The sequence below is a fragment of the Oryx dammah genome, unplaced genomic scaffold (genome assembly GCF_014754425.2).
Source record: "Oryx dammah isolate SB20612 unplaced genomic scaffold, SCBI_Odam_1.1 HiC_scaffold_18, whole genome shotgun sequence".
In the NCBI taxonomy this organism is placed as follows: domain Eukaryota; kingdom Metazoa; phylum Chordata; class Mammalia; order Artiodactyla; family Bovidae; genus Oryx; species Oryx dammah.
The window spans coordinates 51,800,078-51,825,843 of NW_024070202.1; the positions used below are offsets into that span (position 1 = coordinate 51,800,078).

The window sequence follows — 25,766 nt, forward strand, 5'->3', positions numbered from 1 at the left end:
ACCTGCATCAGGTAGAAATGTGGAAGAGACTTACATCCGGGTTCAGATTTGGCTAAGTTAGCGGCATAAAACTTGAAACCACTGAGGAAAGCAGTGATTTTTACTGTTGAGTTAGTAAGGCTTCTAGGGTATCTTCTAGTAAGAGAACTCCTTGAATGTTTGTTTGGTTTAAGAGCTGAGCATTTTATAAATTTCCTCAAGAAATCATCTCCTCAAACATAGCAACCAACTTTGTTTCCTTAACAGGCTTCCATTAATTAGATAGTTTTAAGTTCATGTAGTGAATATCTGTTATTAGAATGAATGGCTGGTTTGACATGGCTGGTGTGCTCTCTAGTCAGTTTGAGACAAAAAAAAAAAAAGTTCTCCAACAGAGTCACACTACAAAAAGAAAAAAAAGAAAACTGGTAAGTTTTTAATGCTACATATTAACATTAAATAACTAGTACAATTTTCTTATACCAAAACTAGAGATAAAAATGCTTTAGTATCTTACTAGTCATACTCCAATTTTATAAGAACACATTTAAAATTTTACCCTTTGTGCTGTCTTCATTTTGTATTGTGAAATATATTTTTTATAAAAAGTCAGATTTCGTTTTCAACTGGGTAACTCTATTTGACCCATGATATATATACCCAGTGAGACTGATATGCTGTTATCTGTATTTTGATACTTCGATGAGATACAAGAGGATTTCCTGCCTACCAGTCACATGCACACTTAACCAAAATACTGTGCTGAAGTAGTATCAACTCATCCTTCCCAGGACAACTTCCTTGGCCTGACATCCCTTTAAAAGCTACCTTTGGTTAAGTTTAAGCTTGAAGTTTATCTTGTAAACTATCTTCAAGTATTTTACACATATTCCCAAATAGGCTCAAGGTGTACAAAGATTCTGATCCCCACAACCCTCAGGACAGTTGGCAAGCAGTCTCATCCATTTCCCCCAGAATGCCTTAAAAATACCACCATTTTCCATTCAGGTTATGATGTGAAAAAATTTGAAAACATGGCTATAGTCCCATGACTACCTTGTAGACTCCTTTAAGGAATAGTTCCGTATTCTCCTGACTCTGCACTGCCTAGAAGAGTCCTCTGAACACAGCATGATTAATCTTGAAAGTGAAAGTGAAAATTGCTCAGTCATGTCCTACTCTCTGCGACCCCATGGACTATAGAGTCCATGGAATTCTCCAGGCCAGAACACTGGAGTGGGCAGCCGTTCCCGTCTCCAGGGCATCTTCCCAACCCAGGGATTGAACTCAGGTCTCCTGCATTGCAGGTGGATTCTTTACCAGCTGAGCCACAAGGGAAGCCCAAGAACACTGGAGTGGGTAACGAGTGAACTGATATCAATTTATAACACCAGTAAGGCCTTTTAGAAGTTTAACTGGTTATTTTAATTGGTGAATATTTTGCATATTCTCTGAACAGCTAGCACTACTAGCCAATCCTAAAATAAAGCTTTTGCAAAATATGCAGAAAGTCAAAAAAAGATAGTTACACAAAGAGCCTTGCCTTAAAAAAAATTTTTTTTTAATTCGGTTAAGCTGTTCCAAAACACAATTGACGAACAGCATGGACATTGCGATTCTGCTTTTAATCTGTAGAGAAGTGAACAGAAATACACCTTCTTAGGAAATTTAGGAGCACACATGCATTACCAAACTCCTATGTTTGGCAAGGTATGTCTTCTATTTTATAACCAATACCTGGCAAAGATATAAACTGATGATCAGTATGGAAGTTCTTTTCAAAGGATCTTGCATTATCCCCAAGCCTTCTGGTGTGATTAAAAGTCAAAAATTATTTTAATCATAGGAAGGGCCACCCAAATGCTATACAATTATCTATGTGCATGAGTGCCCAGTCGCTTCAGTTGTGTCCAACTCTTCGCGATGCTACGGACTGTAGCCCACCAGGCTCCTCTGTTCATGGGATTCTTCATGCAAGAATGCAGGATTGAGTTGCCATGCCCTTCTCCAGGCGATCTTCCCCACTCTGGGATTGAAACTACCTCTCCTGTTGACTCCTGCATTACAGGCAGTTTCTTTACCTGCTGAGCCACCTGGGAAGCCCATAAATATCTATAATTGTCCATAATTATTATCCTAAAAATCTCACTTTCCAAGAACATTTATAATGAACTAGAACTTCCAGGATACCTTCTGAATGCTCGTGTCCCCATTTTAAAGTTTCCAAAATCCCAAATGAGGAAACAGCTCATAGTTATCTATCAAATGTATTATAAATGTACATTCAGATAGTCTGAGAAAAACAGCACTCACGTCAGAACACCTAATCTACTGTAATTCTTGGCTGTAATATCCACAGCAAGCACGGACTTCACGGCTCCTGAATTCCTCTCTTGTCTCACCTCAGTCAGTGACTGATTGATCATACTTGATCATACTTGTCATACTTGATAATACTTGTCATAACAGATTAATTGTAACTCCTCAAATTCTCAACTTTAAGCACATCATGCTAACTTCCACTTCCTACATTTCCAGACTGTCCTTTCTAGACAGACTTATAGTCCATCGATGGTGCCACATTTTCACTTTCTTTCTCCTCCTCTCACATCTGTACTTCCCTGTTTACCTAGCTGAAGTTCCCAGGCTATCACTACAACACCGACCTTCTTCATCGGGTCAGTAAGACTCCTGCGGCAACCTCTGTTAAATCCAATTCACCTACTCTAGGCCTGCACTCATGCTGCTTTACATGGCCGAAGGTAACACACTGCCTTACTTGTGCTGCTAAGTAGCTTCAGTCGTGTCCGACTCTGTGCAACGCCAGAGACAGCAGCCCACCAGGCTCCCTAGGATTCTCCAGGCAAGAACACTGGAGTGGGTTGCCATTTCCTTCTTCAATGCATGAAAGTGAAAAGTGAAAGTGAATAAATTCACTATCACTAACCTTGAGTAGACTTCCATTTTGCCTAGCTATCAACTATGTTTCCCAGGTCTGTCAGCTCTCCTATTTTTCTGGTCTAGAGCATTTGTCTACGTCCTATCTATCTCCAGTATCTAACTGCTACAAGGTACTTCCCTCTTGAAAACCAAGCTCCCAGCCCTCCCCGGCCCTGAATCTTCTGTGGTTTCTCAAACCCCGAATGTCCTTGCCATCTCCCTTTATCTCACATTCTACAACCAATCCTGGCAAATCCAAATGCTTTTATCTTTAACATATATCCAGAAATCACTACCTCTACAGCCTACAGCTACCACCTTAGGCCAAGCCAGCTTTCTCTATCCACCAAATTACTGCACAATTGTTCTGGTTTTGCCTTTACCTCCACACTCTGGCCTATTCAACAAAGCAGACATTCAGTTCAGTTCAGTCACTCAGTTATGACTCCTACTAAAAAGACAACCCTGAGTTTTAGGACACTGTGTGCTTCTAGTCTTTTTCTACTTTAATAAAATGCACATTTTAGACTATGAAAGACTAAGTCTATTACACAACTATTACTTCAGACTGAGCTCTATTTTGATAAATAGTACCTTTTACATGCACATCACGTCAGAAACAATTACATATGTATTTTTAACATAGCATTCTAGGCCATAAAATAGAGTCAAAATAATTAGCCTTCAGTGCATGACAAACCCATGATAGACCAGTTGACATAATTAAGCTAATCAATTAAAGATTTACCTAATGCTTAGTTCAGAATCATTATGACTTTTGAAAATGTGTTTTTAAAAAGGGAAAATAGATAATTAACACTATTAACTCACTTTCTTCTGGAACCTCAATATGAGAAAACTTGTGTTTTAAAGCTAGAAAAAACGATCTAACCAAAAGTGTCATAATTTTATGTATGTTTATATTCTCAATGCTTTCAAAGCCCAATTGTGATTTTTTAAAAAGAAATTAAACAACATGCTTTCACTGAGAGAATTTTTAAAATCTATACAATTCAAGCTAATGAAATATTTTATTGTACATAATAAAAGTGTTTTTAAAAAAACATTTCCAGGCCCAGACATCCGCAGGAGTATGTGAGGAAAGGATTCCACTGGAGTATAATAAGCAATAACTGAATTCAATGAAACCACAAATCCACCCTCCCTACAGTAAATACTAACATTCACCACAGGCTTGAAATTCCTGTAGCATCAGTAAATGTATTTTTTAAAATATTACAAACATGCTTACGATGCACAGGAGGATGGGAAAATTCAGACTTCACTGTACACCATATGTTCCCAGCTTCTCTAATTCACAACCAGTAAAGAATCACAAACATCCAAAGAAAGATTTTAAAATAGTATATGATTCACTGGTAAGTGATTTTTATACTCAAATAAATAGGAAAATTTTCATTTTAACGTCACATTGAATTTCAGTACTTTTCACTCCAAGAAAAAAATAAACTGAGACGTGGTCATGAGTTTAGGATTATATATATTACAATTTGCCTTATAATACATTTGTGGCTTTATGATAAAAATAACTCAGGGACATATGGAATCCAAGCTAATTTGCATAACTGTCACAAGAAAAAAAAAGCATTTAAATGCATTTTTGAAATAAGAATTTTCATTTAATTCAGAATCTCAAAACAGCATTAGACCTTGGCCTTGTTTTAAAAAAGTTCAGTTAAACACTAAGCTAGCTAAATAACCTTCTTGAAAGGTTTAAACATAATTGATATAGAAAATGCTTTCCCTCTAATCTCAATCTTACATTAATGAAAGAGGTGAGGGGGGGAAGGTAGACAATTTCTTTAGCAGCATATATGGCTAAATCCATCAACCACCTTAAACTAGAATGTCCATTATTGACCCCAACAGTTACCCACTTCATAGACCAAAAGACAACAACTTTAGGGTTACGGTAAGTAAAACATTTTTGAAACAGTTCAAAAACTTTTGACATTAAACTAGAGGAATCATGTCTTCATTGTAAGAAAGAAAGACAACAGAAAGTAAAAGACATTTAAACTAAACTGATTTTCAATCTTCTCTGAATAAAAGAAATTAAAAAAAAAAATGGTTGATTAGCTAAGCTTTGTGCTCTAACCAAACTAATTAATTACAGTGATTTTAAATGGCAACAGCCCTCTGACTGGGTAGCTTGACAGTTTTGAATACTTTTGCAATGATTTTTTTTTTTTAACGCAAAGACACTAAAATGATCCGGTCATGCAATGTTCATCTTATGCATTCTGCATCTCTTTTCCAATCTTGTAACTAAGGATCTTGTTCCAGTCAATCTTAGTGCGTGTAACTGGCAACTGCCGACGTAAGGCTTTGAAAGTAGTGTCTGACATCGTCTGGTAATTCTCACTGATGGCAGTCTAGAAAAAACAAGTAAAAATTCCAAAATGGTTTTAAAAGCTATTTAAAAGCAGCTAAAAGAAAAAGCTTATAATCATTTTGAATAACTAAATTTAATAAAATGAAATTATAAATTAGATTTATTTTCTGTGTGTTCTTGTTTTGGATTTATTTTATTATTTCTCTCAGAACAATTTCACAAATTACTATTTGTGAGGAGTGGAAAACATGTCCAATACATAAATGCTTAAATTCAAGAATGCAGTTTAGAAGCTGATAAAGAATATATTATAAAAAGCAGAGTATAAAATGAACTATGATCTAAGCAGATCACATATAATCTAACTGTTCTGGGAAACACCTTCTATATTAGAATTTCTAGTCAGAAACAAAATAGCCATATAAAATCTTGGTCTGCTTTGACCAGTACTCAGAAATTAGTTGGCTAAAACTGAGTTTTTACTACATTTTCACAAGTCTGTCCTTGAATTAAAGTGAAAAAAAGACTGTCTTATTATGGTAAAATGATGAAAAAGTTCAAGCTTATGACTGAAATTAAAATTTCAGTGCCAATATTTATAAGCAAACATAGATTATATAATATTTTTGAAACTCATACCTGGTATTCATTTTCTGCAGCCTCTACAATCTTTATAAATTCTTTTGCTGTTTGCACCTCATTCTGAATGAAAAACAAAATTGAAAGAAAATAAAATAGTAACTTAAAACGACATCACTATTACTTTTAAATAGGTATGTCAATAGATGTCTGGTTAATGATTTGTTACAATTTAAATAACACAGGTGGAAATTATGACAAAGGGAAAATACTGTAAGATCAACTATTCTAAATTCCAGGGGAACTAGGCAAAAATGTTTTAAGTCTATAGAATGAGTGTGTTTAGTGTTCCCTGGTTAAAGAAAGTGAAATCTTAGTAATATGTGCTGATGAAAAATTCAATTATAATACTTAAAAACATGTCAATAATCATTACAGATAAGTTAGCCACAGATTTCTAATTAATGACTATATGCCAAATACTTACTGAACAATATTCACCACCATAATGATACATTTAAAAAATATTGCCAATTAGAAAAGAGCATATTTTAAAGTTTAAGGTGAATTTTTAGTGTTTAAATATTTTCTGGAAAATTTTTTAAACATTTCAATATAATGTGTCTTGCATTTTTCCTAATAGTAAATGCTAATGGTAAGTGAGACTTTTTAAATAAATAAATGTTAACAAAATTATCTAACATCTTCTTTATATATATTTATATTTATACAATGGGCACATTTTTTTTCTATCCAAAAACAATAAAACAACAAACAAAAATTCTCTAAGATGAAGTGAAAAGGTAATTCCTAAAATAAGCAGCACAAACTGGCATACTAGTCAAGTTTAGTTACTACAACCAGATCTTGCACAACTCCAGTCTATAATTTTGCAGACAAATCTCTCTTAGGAAGAATTTTTACTCAATGTCAAATTACTCAAGACAGTACCAAGTACCCTGTTACAAAAGTAACTTTACATGTATACTCATGACATAGAACTGTATTGAGACTGCCTTATAGAAAATCAGACATCAGTAATTATTTTTCCTGGAAAATCTTGCAAGAATACTATTTAGCAAGAAATCAGAAATCACCTTAGTGCTAACGAAAAACTGAAAGAAACAAAAACAAAAGCAAAGAAAAAAGAAAGAAAACCCCCAAATCCCACAGTTTTCATTTCCTTTCAGGTAGAATCTGGCCTAATACAGTCTCACATGTTTCTTAATATTAAATGCTTTCTTAAAATTAAACTTAAAAAAATTTGTAAATTTTTGAGTATTAGTAGTTGATGTTTATAATATACTAATGGTTTTAGGTATACAACACAAATGTTTATCAGAAATGTTATTATTAATGTACTAGTAATACCCTCGGGAAAAAAAAATTCCACAAAGACATAGTTGTATCTGCGATGAAAAGAAAGTGTGAAAGAACTCTGCAAGAAAAAAAAAGTTCAAAATTTCTAGAATTTGAAAGCTGAACTTTAGAAAAACTTCATTAAATCATAATCCAAATAGAGGGGAAAAAAATACAACAGGGCTTAAAAGTTAAAGTACAGGATCACAGACCTTAGTTTAAGAGCTAAAACCATAAAATTCTTAGAAGAAAACACTGGAGTAAATCTTCATGATCCTGGGTTAGGTGATGGTTTCTATTAATATTCCAAAATCACAAGTTATAAAAGAAAAACAAACTGAACCACATCAGAACCAGTTACTTCTGTTTTGCAAATGATACTACCAAGAAAGTGAAAAGACAGACAGAATTTGTATCTGTAAATCATGTATCTGACACATGACTTGTATCAGGATACATAAGCAACAATTACAACAAAAAAAATACAAATAACTAATCAAAAAATAGACAAAAGATCTGAAAAGACATTTTTCCAAAGAAGCTATTCAAGTGACCAATAAATACACAAAAATAGGCCCAATATCATTATCCATCAAGAAAATATAAATAAAACTCACAATAAGGTATGATCAATACTAACTAGGATAGCTATAACAAAACAGGTAGACAAGTTTTGGTGAGGATGTGGAGAAACTACAATTGATAGGAAGTAAAATAGTTCAGCCACTTTGGAAGCAGTCTGGCAGTTCTTCAAAAGGCTTGACCAACCTAAAGCCAGCACCCTGTATATACTGAAGAGAAATTAAAACAATTTCTACACAAAAAATGGTACATGAAGGTTCACAGCACAAAAAGTGAAAAACAAGACACATGTTCATCAACTGATAAATATATAATGGTATATGGGGTTATTATTTGGCAATAAAAAGGACAAATACTGACACCTCTCTCACAGGGTGAACCTTGAAAATATCATGCTAGGTAAAAAAAGCCTATCACAAAAAAACACATATTGTAGGATTCCATTTATATAAAATGTCCAGAATAGGAAAATCCATACAGTTAGAAAGTAGATTCATTGTGGTTTAGGGTTGAGAGGGGCTTGGGGGAAGGGCTGGTAGGAGGGAATAGGAATGACTGCTAATAGGTACACTGGATTTTTGGAGGATAAAAATGTTGTAAAAAAGATTGTGGTGACTGTTGTATAACCCTGTTAATATACTACAAATAAATAAATATTATACTTTAAATGGGTGAACTAAATGATGAACTATATCTCTTTAAACAAAGCTGCTTTAAAAAAAAGTTAGGTACCAACTTCCAAGTACTTACCGTCTTTCCTCTATCTGAAAACACTTAAATCTGAAGCAGAAATACTACTTTAAATGTTAGTTCCAAAACTGTTATGGTTTGATAGAAGTATTAGGTTGTTTAACTTTTATTTGGGAATCAATTACTTACAGACACTGTTAGGGAATCTTGTATATCTTTATGACTCACTAGTTGAACATTACCATCTTCATAATAATGAACCTATTAGAAAAAGAAATTACAGAGACCACACTTCAGGAGTTATCAAGATCCTCATGGGTTCAACAATCACACCAATGCAGATGACTACCGATTTCGGCTCTAACCCAGGCTTCTCTGCTGAGCTCGTGACCTTTTAAATTTCAGTGAGCATCTTACTGCCTTCAAGCTAGTGAGGAACTAGGCAGCAATTCCTGCAGTTACTCAGGCAAGCCCTCCACTGACTAGATTGTGGGACATTTTACCTCACAGATCCTCTACCAGTATCTAAACACAAGATTTCCAAAATTGAACTCACAATGTTCTCTCCCAACACCAGTCATCTGTATATTTCCACTAAGGCAATGGCATCCCACTCCAGTACTCTTGCCTGGAAAATCCCATGGACGGAGGAGCCTGGTAGGCTGCAGTCCATGGGGTTGCTAAGAGTCAGACATGACTGAGTGACTTCACTTTCACTTTCATGCACTGGAGAAGGCGGTGGCAACCCACTCCAGTGTTCTTGCCTGGAGAATCCCAGGGACAGGGGAGCCTGGTGGGCTGCCACCTATGGGGTCGCACAGAGTCGGACACGACTGAAGCGACTTAGCAGCAGCAGCAGCATTTAACTCCTCAAATCCAAAGACATGAATTTATTCAATAAACATTAATTAAATATAGACAACTGCTACTACAGGAGGTTACAGAAACATAAAGCTTTTTAAAAGACAATCCCTGACCTCATATTTCAACACAACACAGTAACAGGTACGTACAAAATACATTAGCAATACTCCAGACTCTCTCTGAAACTTAAAAGGACTTCGGAAAAGAGGTGATACTGTTCTTGGGTTTAGTAAAATGAGTATAACGGACTAGGGAGATGAAGCAACTAAGCTTAGAGAAGAGTATACTTTAGAAAGGCCTACAGGTATACCTAGGACTGGCATGTGTGAGTTTGAGGAGGAAGAGGAGTGGCTGATAGAATACACAGTTAGGGGACAAGTCAACAGTAGGCCTTGTATGCTATGCAGTATTGTCTGGAATATCTAATAGGGGAATGTATCAATAAAATGGTTTCAAGTGACAAGTAACATATCCAGATTTAAATTTAAAAAAAAAATCACCTTTCTGATGGCAATGTAAAAAAACAGACTGTGTGCATTAATTGCTCAGTCGTGTCTGACTCTGCGACCCCATGGACTGCAGCCTGCCAAGCTCCTCTGTCCACGGCATTCTCCAGGCAAGACTACTGGAGTGGGTTGCCATTCCCTTCTCCAGGCGATCTTCCCAATCCAGGGACTGAACCCAGGTCTCCTGCATTGCAAGCAGATTATTTACCATCTGAGCCACCAGGGAAGCTCTAAAATGGATTAAGCGATGACAAAGGCTCCAGCAAATCAACAAAACAATGTAAACATTATATGCTAGGCATCATGTTAAGTGCTGAAGATAGCACCAGACAATCCTTATTCTTAACAAGCTTTAGCCCAACAGGAGCACCATCTCAGAAATTATGCAGGTGAGAGCTACTGAGGTCTGACTGAAGGAAAGAATAATGTCAACAATAACAGGTAACATTCATTAACACTTTATGTCTGGCTCTGTTCTAACCACTTTGCCCATATTAACTCATTTTCAAACAACTGTATGAGCTATTCCATTATTGCTATTTTTCTTCCTTTTTTTTTTCTTAGCTGATGAGGAAATAAAAGCTTAAATGACTTCCTGATATTACTCAACTGACAGAGCTGGAATTCAAACTCAGGCAATCTGGTTTCAGAATCCATGTTCATAACTTCTATTCTCTAGCCCTTAAGGGACAGTTACATCAAGACATAAACGTAATAGGACATAAGATTAGAAATAATATATTCTGGAGTCAAATGACAGAGCAATGTGTTTCATCCAACTTTATTCCTTTATGGCTCTTAGCATAATACCTTTCATGATAGTTTCGTTAATAAATAGTTCGGTATCGATAGTTCGATAATAAATGTTACTGAATAAATAAGTGAACCAAGAAGAGACCAGTCAGTGTTTCTCCGTAACTTATTTAATAATATTTATATTCAAATCCTCTTAGTTATTAGATTTCTTCTACATAAACATTTGAGCTTACATTGAGTCAGTTCTAGTGGGTTTCACCTAAGCGAAATATGAGTACAGAAGATACTTAAGATATATGTCACAGGTACATGTATTAATATACATATTTATACATCTACACACACACATATATTAATATTGTACTTCATTCAACTCCACCCCTATTTTAAAGAATAGCACAACTGAACTCAGAAGATGCTTGGATGACCAAACCGTATGAAGAGCAGACCAAACGGCAGCATCTAGTTTTAGCTATGTTTTCAGAGTCTGCCAACCACCCCTGTAGATTTTTGGTGACTAGGGAATGAACTGCAAAATTATTTAAAAGATAAAATCAGCACTACTTTTTTTCCCCATTACTTCTGAACAAAGATCTGGGAAAGAAATAGCTACTGAGTACTATGAAAATATAAACATATGAATTAGTTGCTTCTCTGCTCAGAATCATCTAGATATCAGCAAACTAATTTATTTCATACCTGAATTTTCAAGATGCCAACCACCTGAGTGGTTGAAGGAGTGATTGTAAACTTCCACTCTGACCTCCAACGACCATTCCTTAAAAATAAAAACAGCAGCTGTAAATAAGGTAGGGAAAATAATTTGAATAAATTTTAAATTATTTAAATTCCAGACTTAAATTTACGCTACATGACGACAGAGTGTGGGGGATGGATGATGTATATTCATTTTTTTAATCACTGAAATAGTCAAAAGAATCAAGAGGTTAAGTTTAGTTATAAGCTACATTTAATTTAATCTTCACCTGACTGATAAGGATCTACATAATGGATGCAATTTCAGAATTTAAGGCTTAAAATACAGTTCAAAACTACATCAATTTTCTCAATTATGCCTTAATTAAGAAAAAATTGAATAAATATTCAGATTATCAAGGGCTTTCACAAGTTTACCATCCACTGAATGATACTAAGTACCATAGTTTTAAAAGAATGGATGGCAGTTCAACATTCTTAGGGAGATTTTGATATTTGGAAAGGGAAGGGTTATAAGCATCAGATTTTTTTTCTTTCCTAATTTTAGATTTAGTTTACAAATAACAGGTACAACATCCTCCTCCTAGATTTCAAAATGATTTTTGGTATAAAAATTGGTACAGATTAATGGTAGGAAACTGCGACATTACAAACAAGCAACAAGCATGTTATTTATTTTTGTCTCTCAGATAACAGGGTTTATTTTTTCCTGACAGCTTTTTCATAGCAACTTCTTTGCTTTCAACTTCTATTTTCTCTTTGCATACTAAAGACGTGTCCTGATATGTAAACTTCACAGTTCTTTTTTAAAACAATATGTAAATACTCACTGAGCTAATGGTTCACTATACCGGCTTTGCTACAGAATTATTTCTGGGTTCCCTTCAATAGTCTTGCAATCTGACCAATCACAAAAACCTACAGTATGATAGTACTCTCAAACCTAAAATCAACACTTATTTGAGAAGTACTATAATTAGAACAAAGCATATGTTCTACAAAGTAAAAGACAACTTTGTAACATGTTCTGATTTTGAGTGACTCAATTCAGTCATTTTGGAAAAAGAATTTAGATCTATTCATTTTTATTTCACAATTCCAAAAGAGGTTATTCCTTTTATCTAAGTATTAGTATCAACAACTAGTGAGGTCTAAGCATACGCAATTCTGATTTATAATGGCAATATATATGCACATATCACCACTGATTATGAAAAGGAAAAAAAAAATCCAAATTAAGCAATGGTACCACTTTGAGAGCTGTTTCAAAACATCCTTCCAAAGCCATTAAGATCTTCATGACCAAGATAATCACAATGGTGTGATCACTCACCTAGAGCCAGACATCCTGGAATGTGAAGTCAAGTGGGCCTTAGAAAGCATCACTACGAACAAAGCTAGTGGAGGTGATGGAATTCCAGTTGAGCTATTTCAAATCCTGAAAGATGATGCTGTGAAAGTGTTGCACTCAATATGCCAGCACATTTGGAAAACTCAGCAGTGGCCACAGGACTGGAAAAGGTCAGTTTTCATTCCAGTCCCCAAGAAAGGCAATGCCAAAGAATGCTCAAACTACCACACAATTGCACTCATCTCACATGCTAGTAAAGCAATGCTCAAAATTCCCCAAGCCAGGCTTCAGCAATATGTGAACCGTGAACTTCCAGATGTTCAAGCTCGTTTTAGAAAAGGCCGAGGAACCAGAGATCAAAACTGCCAACATCCGCTGGATCATCGAAAAAGCAAGAGAGTTCCAGAAAAACATCTATTTCTGCTTTATTGACTATGCCAAAGCCTTTGACTATGTGGATCACAATAAACTGTGGAAAATTCTGAAAGAGATGGGAATACCAGACCACCTGACCTGCCTCTTGAGAAACCTATATGCAGGTCAGGAAGCAACAGTTAGAACTGGACATGGAACAACAGACTGGTTCCAAACAGGAAAAGGAGCGCGTCAAGGCTGTATATTGTCATCCTGCTTATTTAACTTATATGCAGAGTACATCATGAGAAACGCTGGGCTGGAAGAAGCACAAGCTGGAATCAAGAGTGCCGGGAGAAATATCAATAACCTCAGATATGCAGATGACACCACCCTATGGCAGAAAGTGAAGAGGAACTAAAAAGCCTCTTGATGAAAGTGAAAGAGGAGAGTGAAAAAGTTGGCTTAAAGCTCAACATTCAGAAAACGAATATCATGGCATCCGGTCCCATCACTTCATGGGAAATAGATGGGGAAATAGTGGAAACAGTGTCAGACTTTATCTTTTTGGGCTCCAAAATCACTGCAGATGGTGACTGCAGCCATGAAATTAAAAGACACTCCTTGGAAGAGAAGTTATGACCAACCTAGATAGCATATTGAAAACCAGAGACATTACTTTACCAACAAAGGTCCGTTTAGTCAAGGCTATGGTTTTTCCTGTGGTCATGTATGGATGTGAGAATTGGACTGTGAAGAAAGCTGAGTGCCGAAGAATTGATGCTTTTGAAGTGTGGTGTTGGAGAAGACTCTTGAGAGTCCCTTGGACTGCAAGGAGATCCAACCAGTCCATTCTAAAGGAGATCAGTCCTGGGTGTTCTTTGGAAGGAATGATGCTAAAGCTGAAACTCCAGTATTTTGGTCACCTCATGCGAAGAGTTGACTCATTGGAAAAGACTCTGATGCTGGGAGGGATTGGGGGCAGGAGAAGGGGATGACAGAGGATGAGATGGCTGGATGGCATCATGGACTCAATGCACATGAGTCTGCGTGAACTCCGGGAGATGGTGATGTACAGGGAGGCCTGGCGTGCTGTGATTCATGGGGTTACAAAGAGTTGGACATGACTGAGCGACTGAACTGAACTCAACAGTATATTGCACTGTATAGACAGTGCCCTTTCATCAACGGAGTAAACAGCCAAGATTTCTTAGCCTTTGCTTATATTCTTCCCTTCTCTTCTATTAATGCTTTAATTACAAATGTGAATTTATTCAACAACCATTTATTAAGCCCCCAATACTGCTGGACGTTAGCAAAACAGTAGAGACCAAGAAAAGAATATCTCTAGTGAAATCTAAGAAATGTCCATGACTAGAATCTTCTGATTTTTATTCTATCTGTATCTGAGGTGAACTGAAATAATTTCATTGTACCACAATATTTAGATTTTAGTGAGGATATTTCAATATGTGATGTCTAGTGCTTTAGAATGTAATATAAAATTATCTTTTCCAAATTTGGAAGTGATTTTATTTTAGCTTCAATAATATAATGTTCACAGTGGTTTAGAAAAAGATTTAGATATGTGAAGTGAAACAGACTAGAAAATTCAAGAACATCATTTTCATTTTATATATGTTGACAGAAACTGTATTTCTGAAAACTAGTAAATTTACTATATTTATAAACTAGTAACTTTACTATAACATCTCTCAATGTATTTTAAACTAAAACTGAGTAATGAGTCCAAATCTCAACAAGATTGCTTTCATCATAAGTATCCTGGCACAAACAGCATAAATTAATAGTGATTTTGTGAAGATTTATTTATTAAGATACTGGTAAATCAACAGGACAAGTTTTTAGGCCTAAAATAGACAAAATACATTTATATTAAGGCCATACAAGTAAGTTAATACAACAGAACTTTTAGGAAACTTGAGCTTGTCAAGAGGCATATATCTACAAATTGAATTGATTTTCCTTCAGTGATAATGGATCTGCTTTCCTCCAAATGTTCCTGTAACCTTACATTTATTTCTGTGATGGTTAAGCAGTAGAGCAACATTGGACCATAGATAAAACTGGTCCACAGGGGTTACTGATACATGCTATTGTACCTTAAACACACCACCAACCAACTTGGCTAACAAGTCAAAGACTAAAATACTTCAGGTAAATAATATAAGCATACTTACTCTGAGGGCTTAGCATGTAGTATCAAAAAATGGGGATAAAAGTAAAGATTTCATTCAATTTCGAACTTACAAAGTCTTGGAGGGCCACAGAATTTTATAATAGGAGAGATCTCAGAAATAGGATTGTCTAAGAATAAAAAGGCCCAACAAGTTGATTAATAAAGGTCTAATATGAATAGGACTTCCTGGTGGCTCAGACGGTAAAGCGTCTGCCTATGATGAGGGAGATCAGGGTTTGATCCCTGGGTCAGGAAGATCCTCTGAAGAAGGAAATGGCAACCCACTCCAGTATTCTTGCCTGGGAAATTCCATGGATGAAGGTGCCTGGTAGGCTACAGTCCATGGAGTCACTCAATCGGACATGACTGAGTAACTTCATTTCCACTTTCAAGATGAGTAGGGAAAACCAGTATTTTGGAGGCATAATCAAATGATTTGTACAAAAATTATAAGGTATGATTGTAATTTGCCTCACTGTACAAAACATGTCATTATTTCCTCATACTGGCCAACCAGACATAAAGCAATCCATATGAAAACATCTACTTCAGAGTCATTAAAGTTCACACACAAAAATGACCATCCTTCACTTTATTAAGTATCTCTGTCCCCCATGTTAAGTCTCATTCAGAAACAACCCCTTCTCAGAATGAACTTATGGGCCTGCCAACTGGTCTGCTCTTAGGCACACATGTTCCCTTAGAACGCTGCTTGCTACTCTAAAAAATACTCCTCCCTCTCCCACCTTTTTTTCACTGAGTGTCAACAGATTTACTGCTACCTTTAAATGAGTGGGTGGATTACAGAGCAGGTATTTCTCTCATATCAAAAGGCTGAAGATTTATACTGTACTGTTCTTATTCAATCATACACAAACAAGGTATAGGCCCAATCAATAAAGCAAGAACTACAAAGAATATAAGCAATGTCATAATTCCCCAAAACAAAACTTAACTTACCAGAAGTTTTTTGCTTGAAACTGATGGCTTTCTATGCATGCAATAATGGTTTGCTGTCCATCTATTTTTTTACCATATACCTTATTGGTAAAGAAAATAAACACAAGAGTGAATTTAGGGCCACAGAATGTCCAACTTTAAACATCTATAAAATATTGAAAACTGTATAGAACTGTGGCAAGAACATATAAAAGAATACAAAGTAGGTCATCACTCCAATATAGCAGCTAGGAAAACAAGTACTTATACATTGAATCACAGATTCTTAGTGAATCATAAAATAGCTCATAATTCATGAAGTACAACTTATCGGGAAAAAACTAACTGTACTCTCATATGTTCAAAAATATTTCACAATCTCAGAGGTTGTCATTTCTCTAGACATTTAAGATAAAAAAGTACTGAGACTGAAGTGAGAACGTTAATTTACTTATAACTGAGAAAGTTCACTAAGAGAATGCCTGTAATGGGTTGATGTTTTAATATTTCATCTCTTGCCAACTGTTTTAAAAGTAATGAATAATTTGTGTCTTTCAATCCTCTGGGGACAAGTGAAGACTCTAACTCAACCATACGACCTTATCCTTCAGTTATTCTTCCAAAAGAATCCTAGTCAACATGCTTATAAGTGAAAGAACCTGTATGGTATTTCAGGTCATGGTGCTATACTTTTCAAATAATTACTGAGAGTTAGATACTTAAGGGAACCATATGAATTTCTGTCCTAACCAGGCATCTTCAAAGAGTGAAATGGGGTGGCTATTGTTATAATAACAAAGTTGGAACAGAAGGTATAAACCAAGATGTACAGTCTTCTTAGATTGGTAGGCAGAGGCCAGGTTCACAGAGCCTTGAAAGCCATTTTCCAGAAGTCTGGACTCTTTCTGAAGTCCAATGCAAAATCTTCAAAGAATTTTAAGAAGGAGATTTTCATAATTTGATTTGCATTTCAGAAGATCACTGGTTATGGAGAAGATCACGGAAGCACAAATGTAGGGGACTAAAAAGCATACTAGGTACAATTTTATGAAAGAAAATTTTATCCTGAAAATAAAAAGTAGGTTAAATCTATGGAAAAAAAAACACATTAAAAATATAAGAAATTTGGTTATAAAACACACAAGGAGAAGATTTCACTTCCAATAATTTTGTTTAAGATCTTGTAATTTAATGAAAAGAAGTTTGCTGTAAACTGATGGAGATGAGTCATGAACATGAGATTAAAGAATCTCATCATATCATGTTCCTCTAACCAATATCTGAGAATTACTACTTGGATTTAATTCAAGGTACAACCATTTTTCCATTTTTAATGATTACAACAGATTTACTATTTAAAGTTTCTTGAAAAAACTAGTCAACATTCTCAGAAGTATTTACTTAAAAAAAATATTGTTACTAAATGTTTATTCTGTAAGTTACTATAAATTTCAAGATATTACAAAAACACTTGTCATATTTACAAAGGACAAAAGATAAAAGTGCACACTGGATGACTCACAGTGCAGACTCCATTCGGATAATGTTCTTTTACATAAGCTCGTAGAGCAGTTTCTACTGAAGTTCTCCATGATTCAATTGCATTTTCTGCTTCATATGGTCTTGGATCAGTTGCTTCCTTTCTTAAGTGATCAAATTTGAAAGAGATTCTGTTTTTTGGATCCAAAAACTTTCCATTTCCCAAGTCACCATGTTCTGTTATCAGTACCTTCGATGATGCAAAGAATTTTGAAAAAAAAAAAAAAAAATTCTTTTTAAATAGTACTTAAATATTGTCATACTAACATGCATTCCTTAAGCTTTTTCTTTAAAACTATAAAATAATTCTACTCCAATCAATTGATCTAACCATATGGCATAACTAAAATACTTCAAATGATTAGACTATAAAGATAGTGAGGGTGGTCTTCTTCAGTTTACATCAGTGGATCTCATTTTCTCCCAGTATAACATCCAGCTACCCAGCTGGGGGAAAAAATTCATCTTCTAATATCCTGCTGGAGTCAGGTTGGTTTGGTTTTGGAGACCTATGAACAGGTTACTATTTTTATGATCAGTCTCCAGTTCCTCAAAACTAAGGAACTGGTAATAACCTTTAATGAGGCTACAAAGGAATGATTTTAATCCAGTTAGAATCCTCTTCAGTATGTCCTACATTACTCCTGGGGCCACAATTTCACCTACTGTTGAGTGCCTGCTGCTTGTTTTTAGTAAGCTAATCATTGACAGCTGTTTTCAATTGACTTGAATTTAAAAAAAGTAATTTCTTCATTTATGTATATATTTCTTCATATATGCATAAATTTGACACTTTATGCTGTTTTTAAAACTTTCACTCTTTCTTTCCCATGCAACTCTCCCAATATTTGACTCCATACCTATATCAGGACTCCCCCATCCCTCTGAAATAAATTATGCAAACACTTTAAATTTTTTCCAATCATGTTATTCTACAGATACAGATAAATACACACACATACACACAGTGAAGGGTTTTATTTGGTCACTGTTCTATGAAAAAGGAATGAAAATGCACACATAACTTTTCTGCACGTGGTTCTTTTCAACATCAATGCCTTATAGAAATCCTTCAAAGTCAACTGGTAAACTGCTCACCATTCTTTTAAATGGTTGCATACTATCCCTTGATACAGATACAATGTAATTTATTGGGCCATTCCACTATGCTGGACCATCTCTTTACTTCCAGGTTGTTTTCTTTTGGTGAGGGGGAGGATCAAGCACATTAAGAATGAAGTATTATTGTATATATAACATGCTAATGTTTCTATTTCCACTGGATGCTTCTATTTCTCTTAGATTCTCAGCAGTGAGAACAGCAGGTAAAGTCTGTATATTTTTAATTTTTAACACAGAGATTGCTTTCTGAAAATGGCTGTGATAATCTACATTTCTAAGAACAATAAATGAGATGTTTCCCTTCATATTATCACCATCAACAAGCACAGAGTTCTTGTCTTCAGTCTGATGAGCATAAAATATCTCATTACTTTAATTATATTTCTCTGGCTAAGTCCAAATATCTCCAAGTTTGTGGGCCAATTTTTCTTCTGTGAGTAAGTACCTTTTAATATTTTTCATCTGAGTGGTTTTTTCTTATTAATTTGTAAGTTTCCTTTATTTACAGTGACTTGTTTTATTCTACAGTTAAAATAATTGATAAGCAGCAAAATGCTCATCTTTTCTTTTACAGTTTCTAGGTTTCCAGTCTTAAGATGGTTTCCCTTGCCCTTAAACTACACATGTAGATGCTTTCCTCTGAAAATTCTAGTCATTTTACAAATCTTTAATCCACTTGATGTTCATTTGTATACATAGTTGATAGAAATCAGTTGTACCAATACCCTTTATTATATACCTGTCCAAATTATAACCTTGTTATGTATAAAAATATTCATATAATTCTGAACTTGATACGCTGCTCTCCTGATCTGTTTGTGTGCACAATATCACTCTGATATGACTTTACACTGGCTGTAAAGCATTTTCTGCTATCAAGCGATACAACTGTCTCTTACCACTTTAAAAAACATTTTTCTAAGTGTTTTTTCAAGCATGGTTTTCATATAAAGTTTATGAAAATTTTGACCAATTAAAAAAACTATCAGGATTCAAATCAAATTGCATTAAATTCATATTTTAGTTTTTATATAATTTAACTTTCTACTTTAAAATGGAATTCACTATGCTTTTCCATTTGCTCAGAAACTATTTTATGTTTTTCAAGAAGATATCCATCACTTTCTTCATAATCCCATGCACTTCCTGTTAAGGTTTATGTTAGTATTTGTTGTTTGGTCACTAAGCCATGTCTGACTCTGCAACCCCATGGACTGTAGCCCACAAGGCCTCTCTATCCATGGGACTCCCCAGTCAAGAATACTGGAGTGGGTTATTTCCTTCTCCAGGGGATCTTCCCAACCCAGGGATCAAACCCGTCTCCTGAATTGGTAGGCAGATTCTTTACTGCTGAGCCATCAGTGAAGCCCCATGTTCAGTATTAACACTATTTAAAATGAAACCTCTCCCCCTCCAATTATTTCTAGTGTAAAGTCCCTACTTGCCACAATAGAGGAAAGTTAATGCATTTTGTATACTTACCTTAAATTCAGCCATCTCACAAAATTCTTTTAAGTCTAATAGGTTCTTTTGATTGGGAGGTTAATTTATGGGAGTTTCTCACTACTTCTTAATATAAAAATCATGTCACCTAAGAGTTCTCTCTGCTTCAAAAGTTTTAAGAGTTCTCATTCTCTTATTTGCGACCCTCCCATTTATGATACATAATGATGGTGACAAGTTGACATATCTAGATAGTTTTCTATTTCACATTAAGTGAAGTCGTTCAGTCGTGTCCAACTCTTTGGGACCCCAAGGACTGTAGCCTTCCAAGCTCCTCTGTCCATGGGATTTTCCAAGCAATAGTACTGGAGTGGATTGCCATTTCCTTCTCCAGAGGATCTTCCTGACCCAGGGATCAAACCCGGGTCTCCCACATTACAGAGAGACGCTTTACCGTCTGAGCCACCAGGGAAGTCAATACTACTGTTTTTTATTAAACAGTCTATTATATTTAAAAGGTTCTCTTCTACCTCTGTTTTACATAGGGTTTTTGTAATTAGGATTAGCTGCTGGATTTTTCAAACCCCTTTTCACTGTCCTTTGATATATCGTAAGACTTGTTGGCTAATTGATAGAGCCATATATTGTCTTGGAACCACTCCTACTTTCCATAATAAATTCCATTTCATCTCGGCATATCATTCTTCTGATATATTTCTGGGTTCTATTTGTCAATATTTTAAAAGTTCTGAAATCTACAGTCATATGTCATATGAGAGATTAGTGTAGTGTGCTTTTTTGTTTTATATTTATTAGGTTTAAGTATTAAAATTATGATAGGTTCATAAAACGAATTTGAGAGCTACCCAACATTTTAAAAATATGCACTCCCTGGATCTAGCAAATCTTTTAGGGATTTACCTCAACAAAACGATGGTTCATGTGCTCAGAGGCACAGTACTGTTTATAACAGTTAAAAAAGCAAACCCAAAATCTCCCAAGGGGAAAGAAAAATTAACAGCTTTATAAAATGAAACCCACTATAAGCCTCTATATATACATGTGTGTATTTACATACATGCATAAATCTATTTGTCTTCCTATCTACCTATCCTTTTCCCTTCAGTTATAAGTCATCTTCTGTTTAGTCTCTCTGTTTCCCCTGTAACTACATTACTAGGGGACCACATATTACAAAATGCCAAATGCAAGCTTTAGTTAGCCACTGAGACTTTTACTACTTTCTGTTGTGTTTTATCTACGAGCTCCTTCTTCATATCTTTTCTATAAATTGTGCCTCATGTAAGCATAATATGAATATAACTACTGTTCAATTATTAGTAACTTTAAACCAAAAAATGAAAAATAAGAATGCTAGTGACTTTTTGTGGCTTTTCTTTGCTTAGCAATTCCAACTTGCACTTTGGAAAGAAAAGATTTAATAATTACTAAATGCTAAGTTACTCACATGAACAACTGTAGAATTCCAAAGTAACCAAATTATGACATAAATCTTACTAATACATATTCTAGATTTTGGATTAACATCGGATTGATTTTTTTCCCTATAAAAAACAATAAGGTAGATTTAAAGCAATTATAAAAGCTTAAAATTATTATATTTGAGTATTTCTAAAAGGGACTTTTTGCTAATAGCATTATTGGTCTCAATAAAAGAAACTACATTTTCAATTATTTTGCCCCTAATTGGCTATGGTTAAAATAAACACTTAAAAAATTTTTTTAAACATACCACTTTACAATTCTTGCAGGATACATTAACCATTATAAGTGCAATAAAGAATAGCAGATCTTGTGTTTATATGAAATGTACATACCTGATCTTCATAACCTTCAATTTTTACTGGGGTAAACTGGTCCAAGTTATATTGTGCAAATGCACTAAAAAAGAAAAAGGTCGGTTATTTAAAATTATGTATTTAATGCTCTTAAAAAAATCATAAACAATTCACTTGTCAATAAAAGTCTCCTGCACTGCACATGACAAGTTAAATAAAACTGTAATTCTCCACTATTGATCTTATACTAGGTATATATTATATAGATATGGCTTTATAAAAACTGATGAATGACATCCAGCTTTCAATATTTAGCTAGTATAGGCCTAACTTATCACATCCACAAAAAGAGGGGTTTGAACTAGATGACTTCCAAAGTTCCTTCTAGTTCAGAAAACACTCCATTTACCCACGCATCATCCATTTACCTACCTCTCCATCCATGCAAATATTTAGGTGTTAAGCACTCTGTTAGACACACTGAAACCAATAATTTCTCTGCCCCTACAGCCCAATCACCCATTTCTAAGTCATCTGTTCCTGTAGTTATTTTTATGCCCTTTACTGTGAGTCTTTTACTTTTCACCATGTATTTCCACTAATTTCTTTTATCTATTATTCAAATTCTGTTCATTATTTAAACTCAACTCAAAAATCATCTCTAAATAGAAATTTTAAATTTCTTCCTTTGGGCTCCAAAGGCCTTTGATATTGGGCTCCAATATGCCTCTATACTTTCTTCAGTTGGCTAGAAACTGAACATGTCTGACTCCCCACTGGGAAATCCCTAAGAGGTTTATTTGTCTCATCATCATCACCACAGTAAAGTCTGGTATTCATACATCTGTTAGATAAAAGGCTATTTCTGGATATTTCAAAGTTTTCTAGATTTAGGAGTACCAAGTCTTCAGCCTTTTAGCAAAGATGTCCAATTAAAGCCACTTTTAAAGAAAACCCATGTTTTTTTCCCCTTACAAAAAGACAGAAATTTCTCAAAACTAAATAAAAAAAAAAACTAAAAGAATTAAAGCAATAGGAAAAAGGCAGAAGGTGGAAAAGAAGTACAGAGAAAGAGACTGCTTATATCAAAGAAATTCAATATCAAAAAATGAAATTGAAGCAGTAACAGGAGGACTATGGTTATCCACTTACTCTGATGAAACTGCCGCTAGGCTACATTACCTAAATGTTTTTATAATGCTTTCCAAACTTATGTTATATAGCTCTGGACAGTCTTTTAAGGACAGGTGATACATTAACTTTTGAGGATGAAACCAGGTTTGGAGATACTTCAAAAGTAATTTAGAATCAAGGGAACAATGAGGCGGGGGTAACACGATATTTGTTTGAAAATTATTTCATAGGACAGTATAAATCAGAGTAATACAGTTCTAAAGTCAATCAATGATTTAAGGTGTATTTCTGTACTTTACAGATAACCTCAAAAATCTGCAAAATGAATCTGAATAAAGAGCTTTGAGAAATTCTGTACAAAGATTACAACTGACGTCAACAAAAAGAATCAATCCTTTCTCTCCTTATTCATCTAGTTAGCAATCATTTACTGCAACTATAACCACATGCAAGAAAAACTGACGTTTCTACTCAAGGTTTTGATGTTTTTTGAAGTCAAACTTATAAACATCTTGTTTTTATCACTAGGTACTGATTTCCTCAAAGACTAATCTTAAAAAATCTTAAAAAATTAGACTATCAGGCATTTAATGTATATACCTCTTAAAACATGGACCAGGACGTCCTGTCCCTGAAATTTGGTTTATAACAGAAGAGAAATATAGCTCACATTCCAAGGAAATTCAACTTATTTAAAAGTAACAAACATCAGATAAACATTCCTTTGGATAAATAAAATTTCAATGCTTTCATACTTTATTCAAATGTATGACTATTTCATACCACTTATATAATTATGAATATTTTTGTGACCTTCATTAAACAGGAAAAACGTCTTTCAACAAATCAAGTTTCTTATTTCCTTAACTTAAAAAAAATTCACTAAGTTTTGCAGCTACATTAAACAACCCACATTTATTTACCACAGAGAACTCAAGAGGAAACAATTACTCTGAAAAGTACTGTTGTTAAAAGGTCATGAACAATGTACATTTCCTTTACTTTTTTAAGACTTTTGTGAACATGCTATATGCTGTAAGAAAGAAAATAAATTTTACTTGGGTATATAATTTAAAAGTCTTAAAGAACTTAGGAATAAGAGGCTATTCACTCAGAAACTAATAAGTCAAAGATATCAAGTAAACTGGTTTCTATTAAGCATGCCAATCATTAACAGGGGTGGAAGCAACCCAAATGTCCACTGACAGGTGAATGAAAAAAACAAAATGTTTATCCATTTTTTTAATCCACAAAACACACACACAGCAAGTGTTAAAAAGGAAGGAAGTTTTAACATGCTCCCACACAGGAGAACTTTGAAGACATTCTGTTAACTAGAATAAACCAATTACAAAAGGACAAATACTGTATGATTCCAGTTATAAGAGGTATCTGGGGAAGTCAAATTCATACAGAAAATAGAATATAATTCCCAGGGGCTAAGAGGAGGGGATAATGGGAAATTGTAGAGTTTCAGTTTGGGAAAATTTAAAAAAAAGTTCTGGAAATGGATAGTGGTGATGGTTATACAAAATGTGTATGTACTTAAAGCCAAAAAACTGTGTGCTTAAAAAAACATTAAAAAGTTAAACTTTATATTAGGTGTACTTTTCCCACAATAAAAAATAATATATAAACATTGCTATTAAAAGATAACAGGGCATAAAAGACCCCTAACAGCTTGTACAATCTTGAGAATGAAGAACAGAGCTGGAAGAATCATGCTTTCATATTTCAGAGTTATACTACCGGGTTGGTCAAAACGTTTGTTTGTTTTTTTCCATAAGATGTTAAGGAAAAACACAAATGAACCTTTGGGCCAATCTAATTCAGAGCTATAGTAATCAAAACAGTATGGTGCTGACACAAAAACAGACATACAGATCAATGGAACAGAGTAGAGAATCCAGAAATAAATCCACATACTTATATTCAATTAATCTATGACAAAGAAGGCAAGAAATTAAATGGAGAAAAGACAGTCTCTTCAGTAAGTGGTGTGGGGAAAACTGGACAGCGACATGGAAAACAATAAAATCCGAACATTCTCTAATACCATATATGAAAATAAACTCTAAAGCCCCAACTGTAAGACTGGAAATCATAAAATGCCTAGAGGAAAACATAGACAAGTCTTTGATATAAATTGCAACTAGTTTTAGATCCATCTCCTAGAGCAAAGTAAATAAAAGGAATGTAATTAAACCTAAAAACCTTTTGCACAGCACAGGAAACCATCAACAAAACAAAAAGACAAAATAATGAACAGGAAAAAATATTTGCAAATGATATATAACGGATAAGGAATTAATATCCAGAATATATAAAAAGTTGATACAAATCACACTTAAAAAAAAACCCACCTGATTAAAAAATAGGCAGAAGAATTGAATAGACCTTCTTCCAAAGAGGACATACAGATGATCAACAGGCATATGAAAAAATGTTCAACATTACTAATCATTAGGGAAATGTGAATCAAAACCACAGTGAGATATCACTTCACACCTGTCAGAATGGCTAGTATCCAAAAGAACATAAATAACAAATGCTGGAA

General features: G+C 34.5%; 1 protein-coding gene across 1 annotated transcript in view; it reads right to left on the reverse strand.

Annotated features, from left to right (window-relative positions):
- Nucleotides 1-3,926: 3,926 nt before the first annotated feature.
- The window catches only part of CAPZA2 (capping actin protein of muscle Z-line subunit alpha 2), a 57,458-nt gene continuing 35,618 nt past the window's right edge, over nt 3,927-25,766 (reverse strand). Inside the window, exons 4-10 of the mRNA XM_040260884.1 lie at nt 22,115-22,178; nt 17,695-17,901; nt 16,194-16,273; nt 11,311-11,389; nt 8,675-8,746; nt 5,915-5,977; nt 3,927-5,315 (exon numbers count right to left, since the gene is read on the reverse strand). Coding sequence (XP_040116818.1) covers nt 5,175-5,315; nt 5,915-5,977; nt 8,675-8,746; nt 11,311-11,389; nt 16,194-16,273; nt 17,695-17,901; nt 22,115-22,178 — 706 coding nt within the window. The 3' untranslated portion in view covers nt 3,927-5,174. The remainder of the gene's footprint in view (nt 5,316-5,914; nt 5,978-8,674; nt 8,747-11,310; nt 11,390-16,193; nt 16,274-17,694; nt 17,902-22,114; nt 22,179-25,766) is intronic.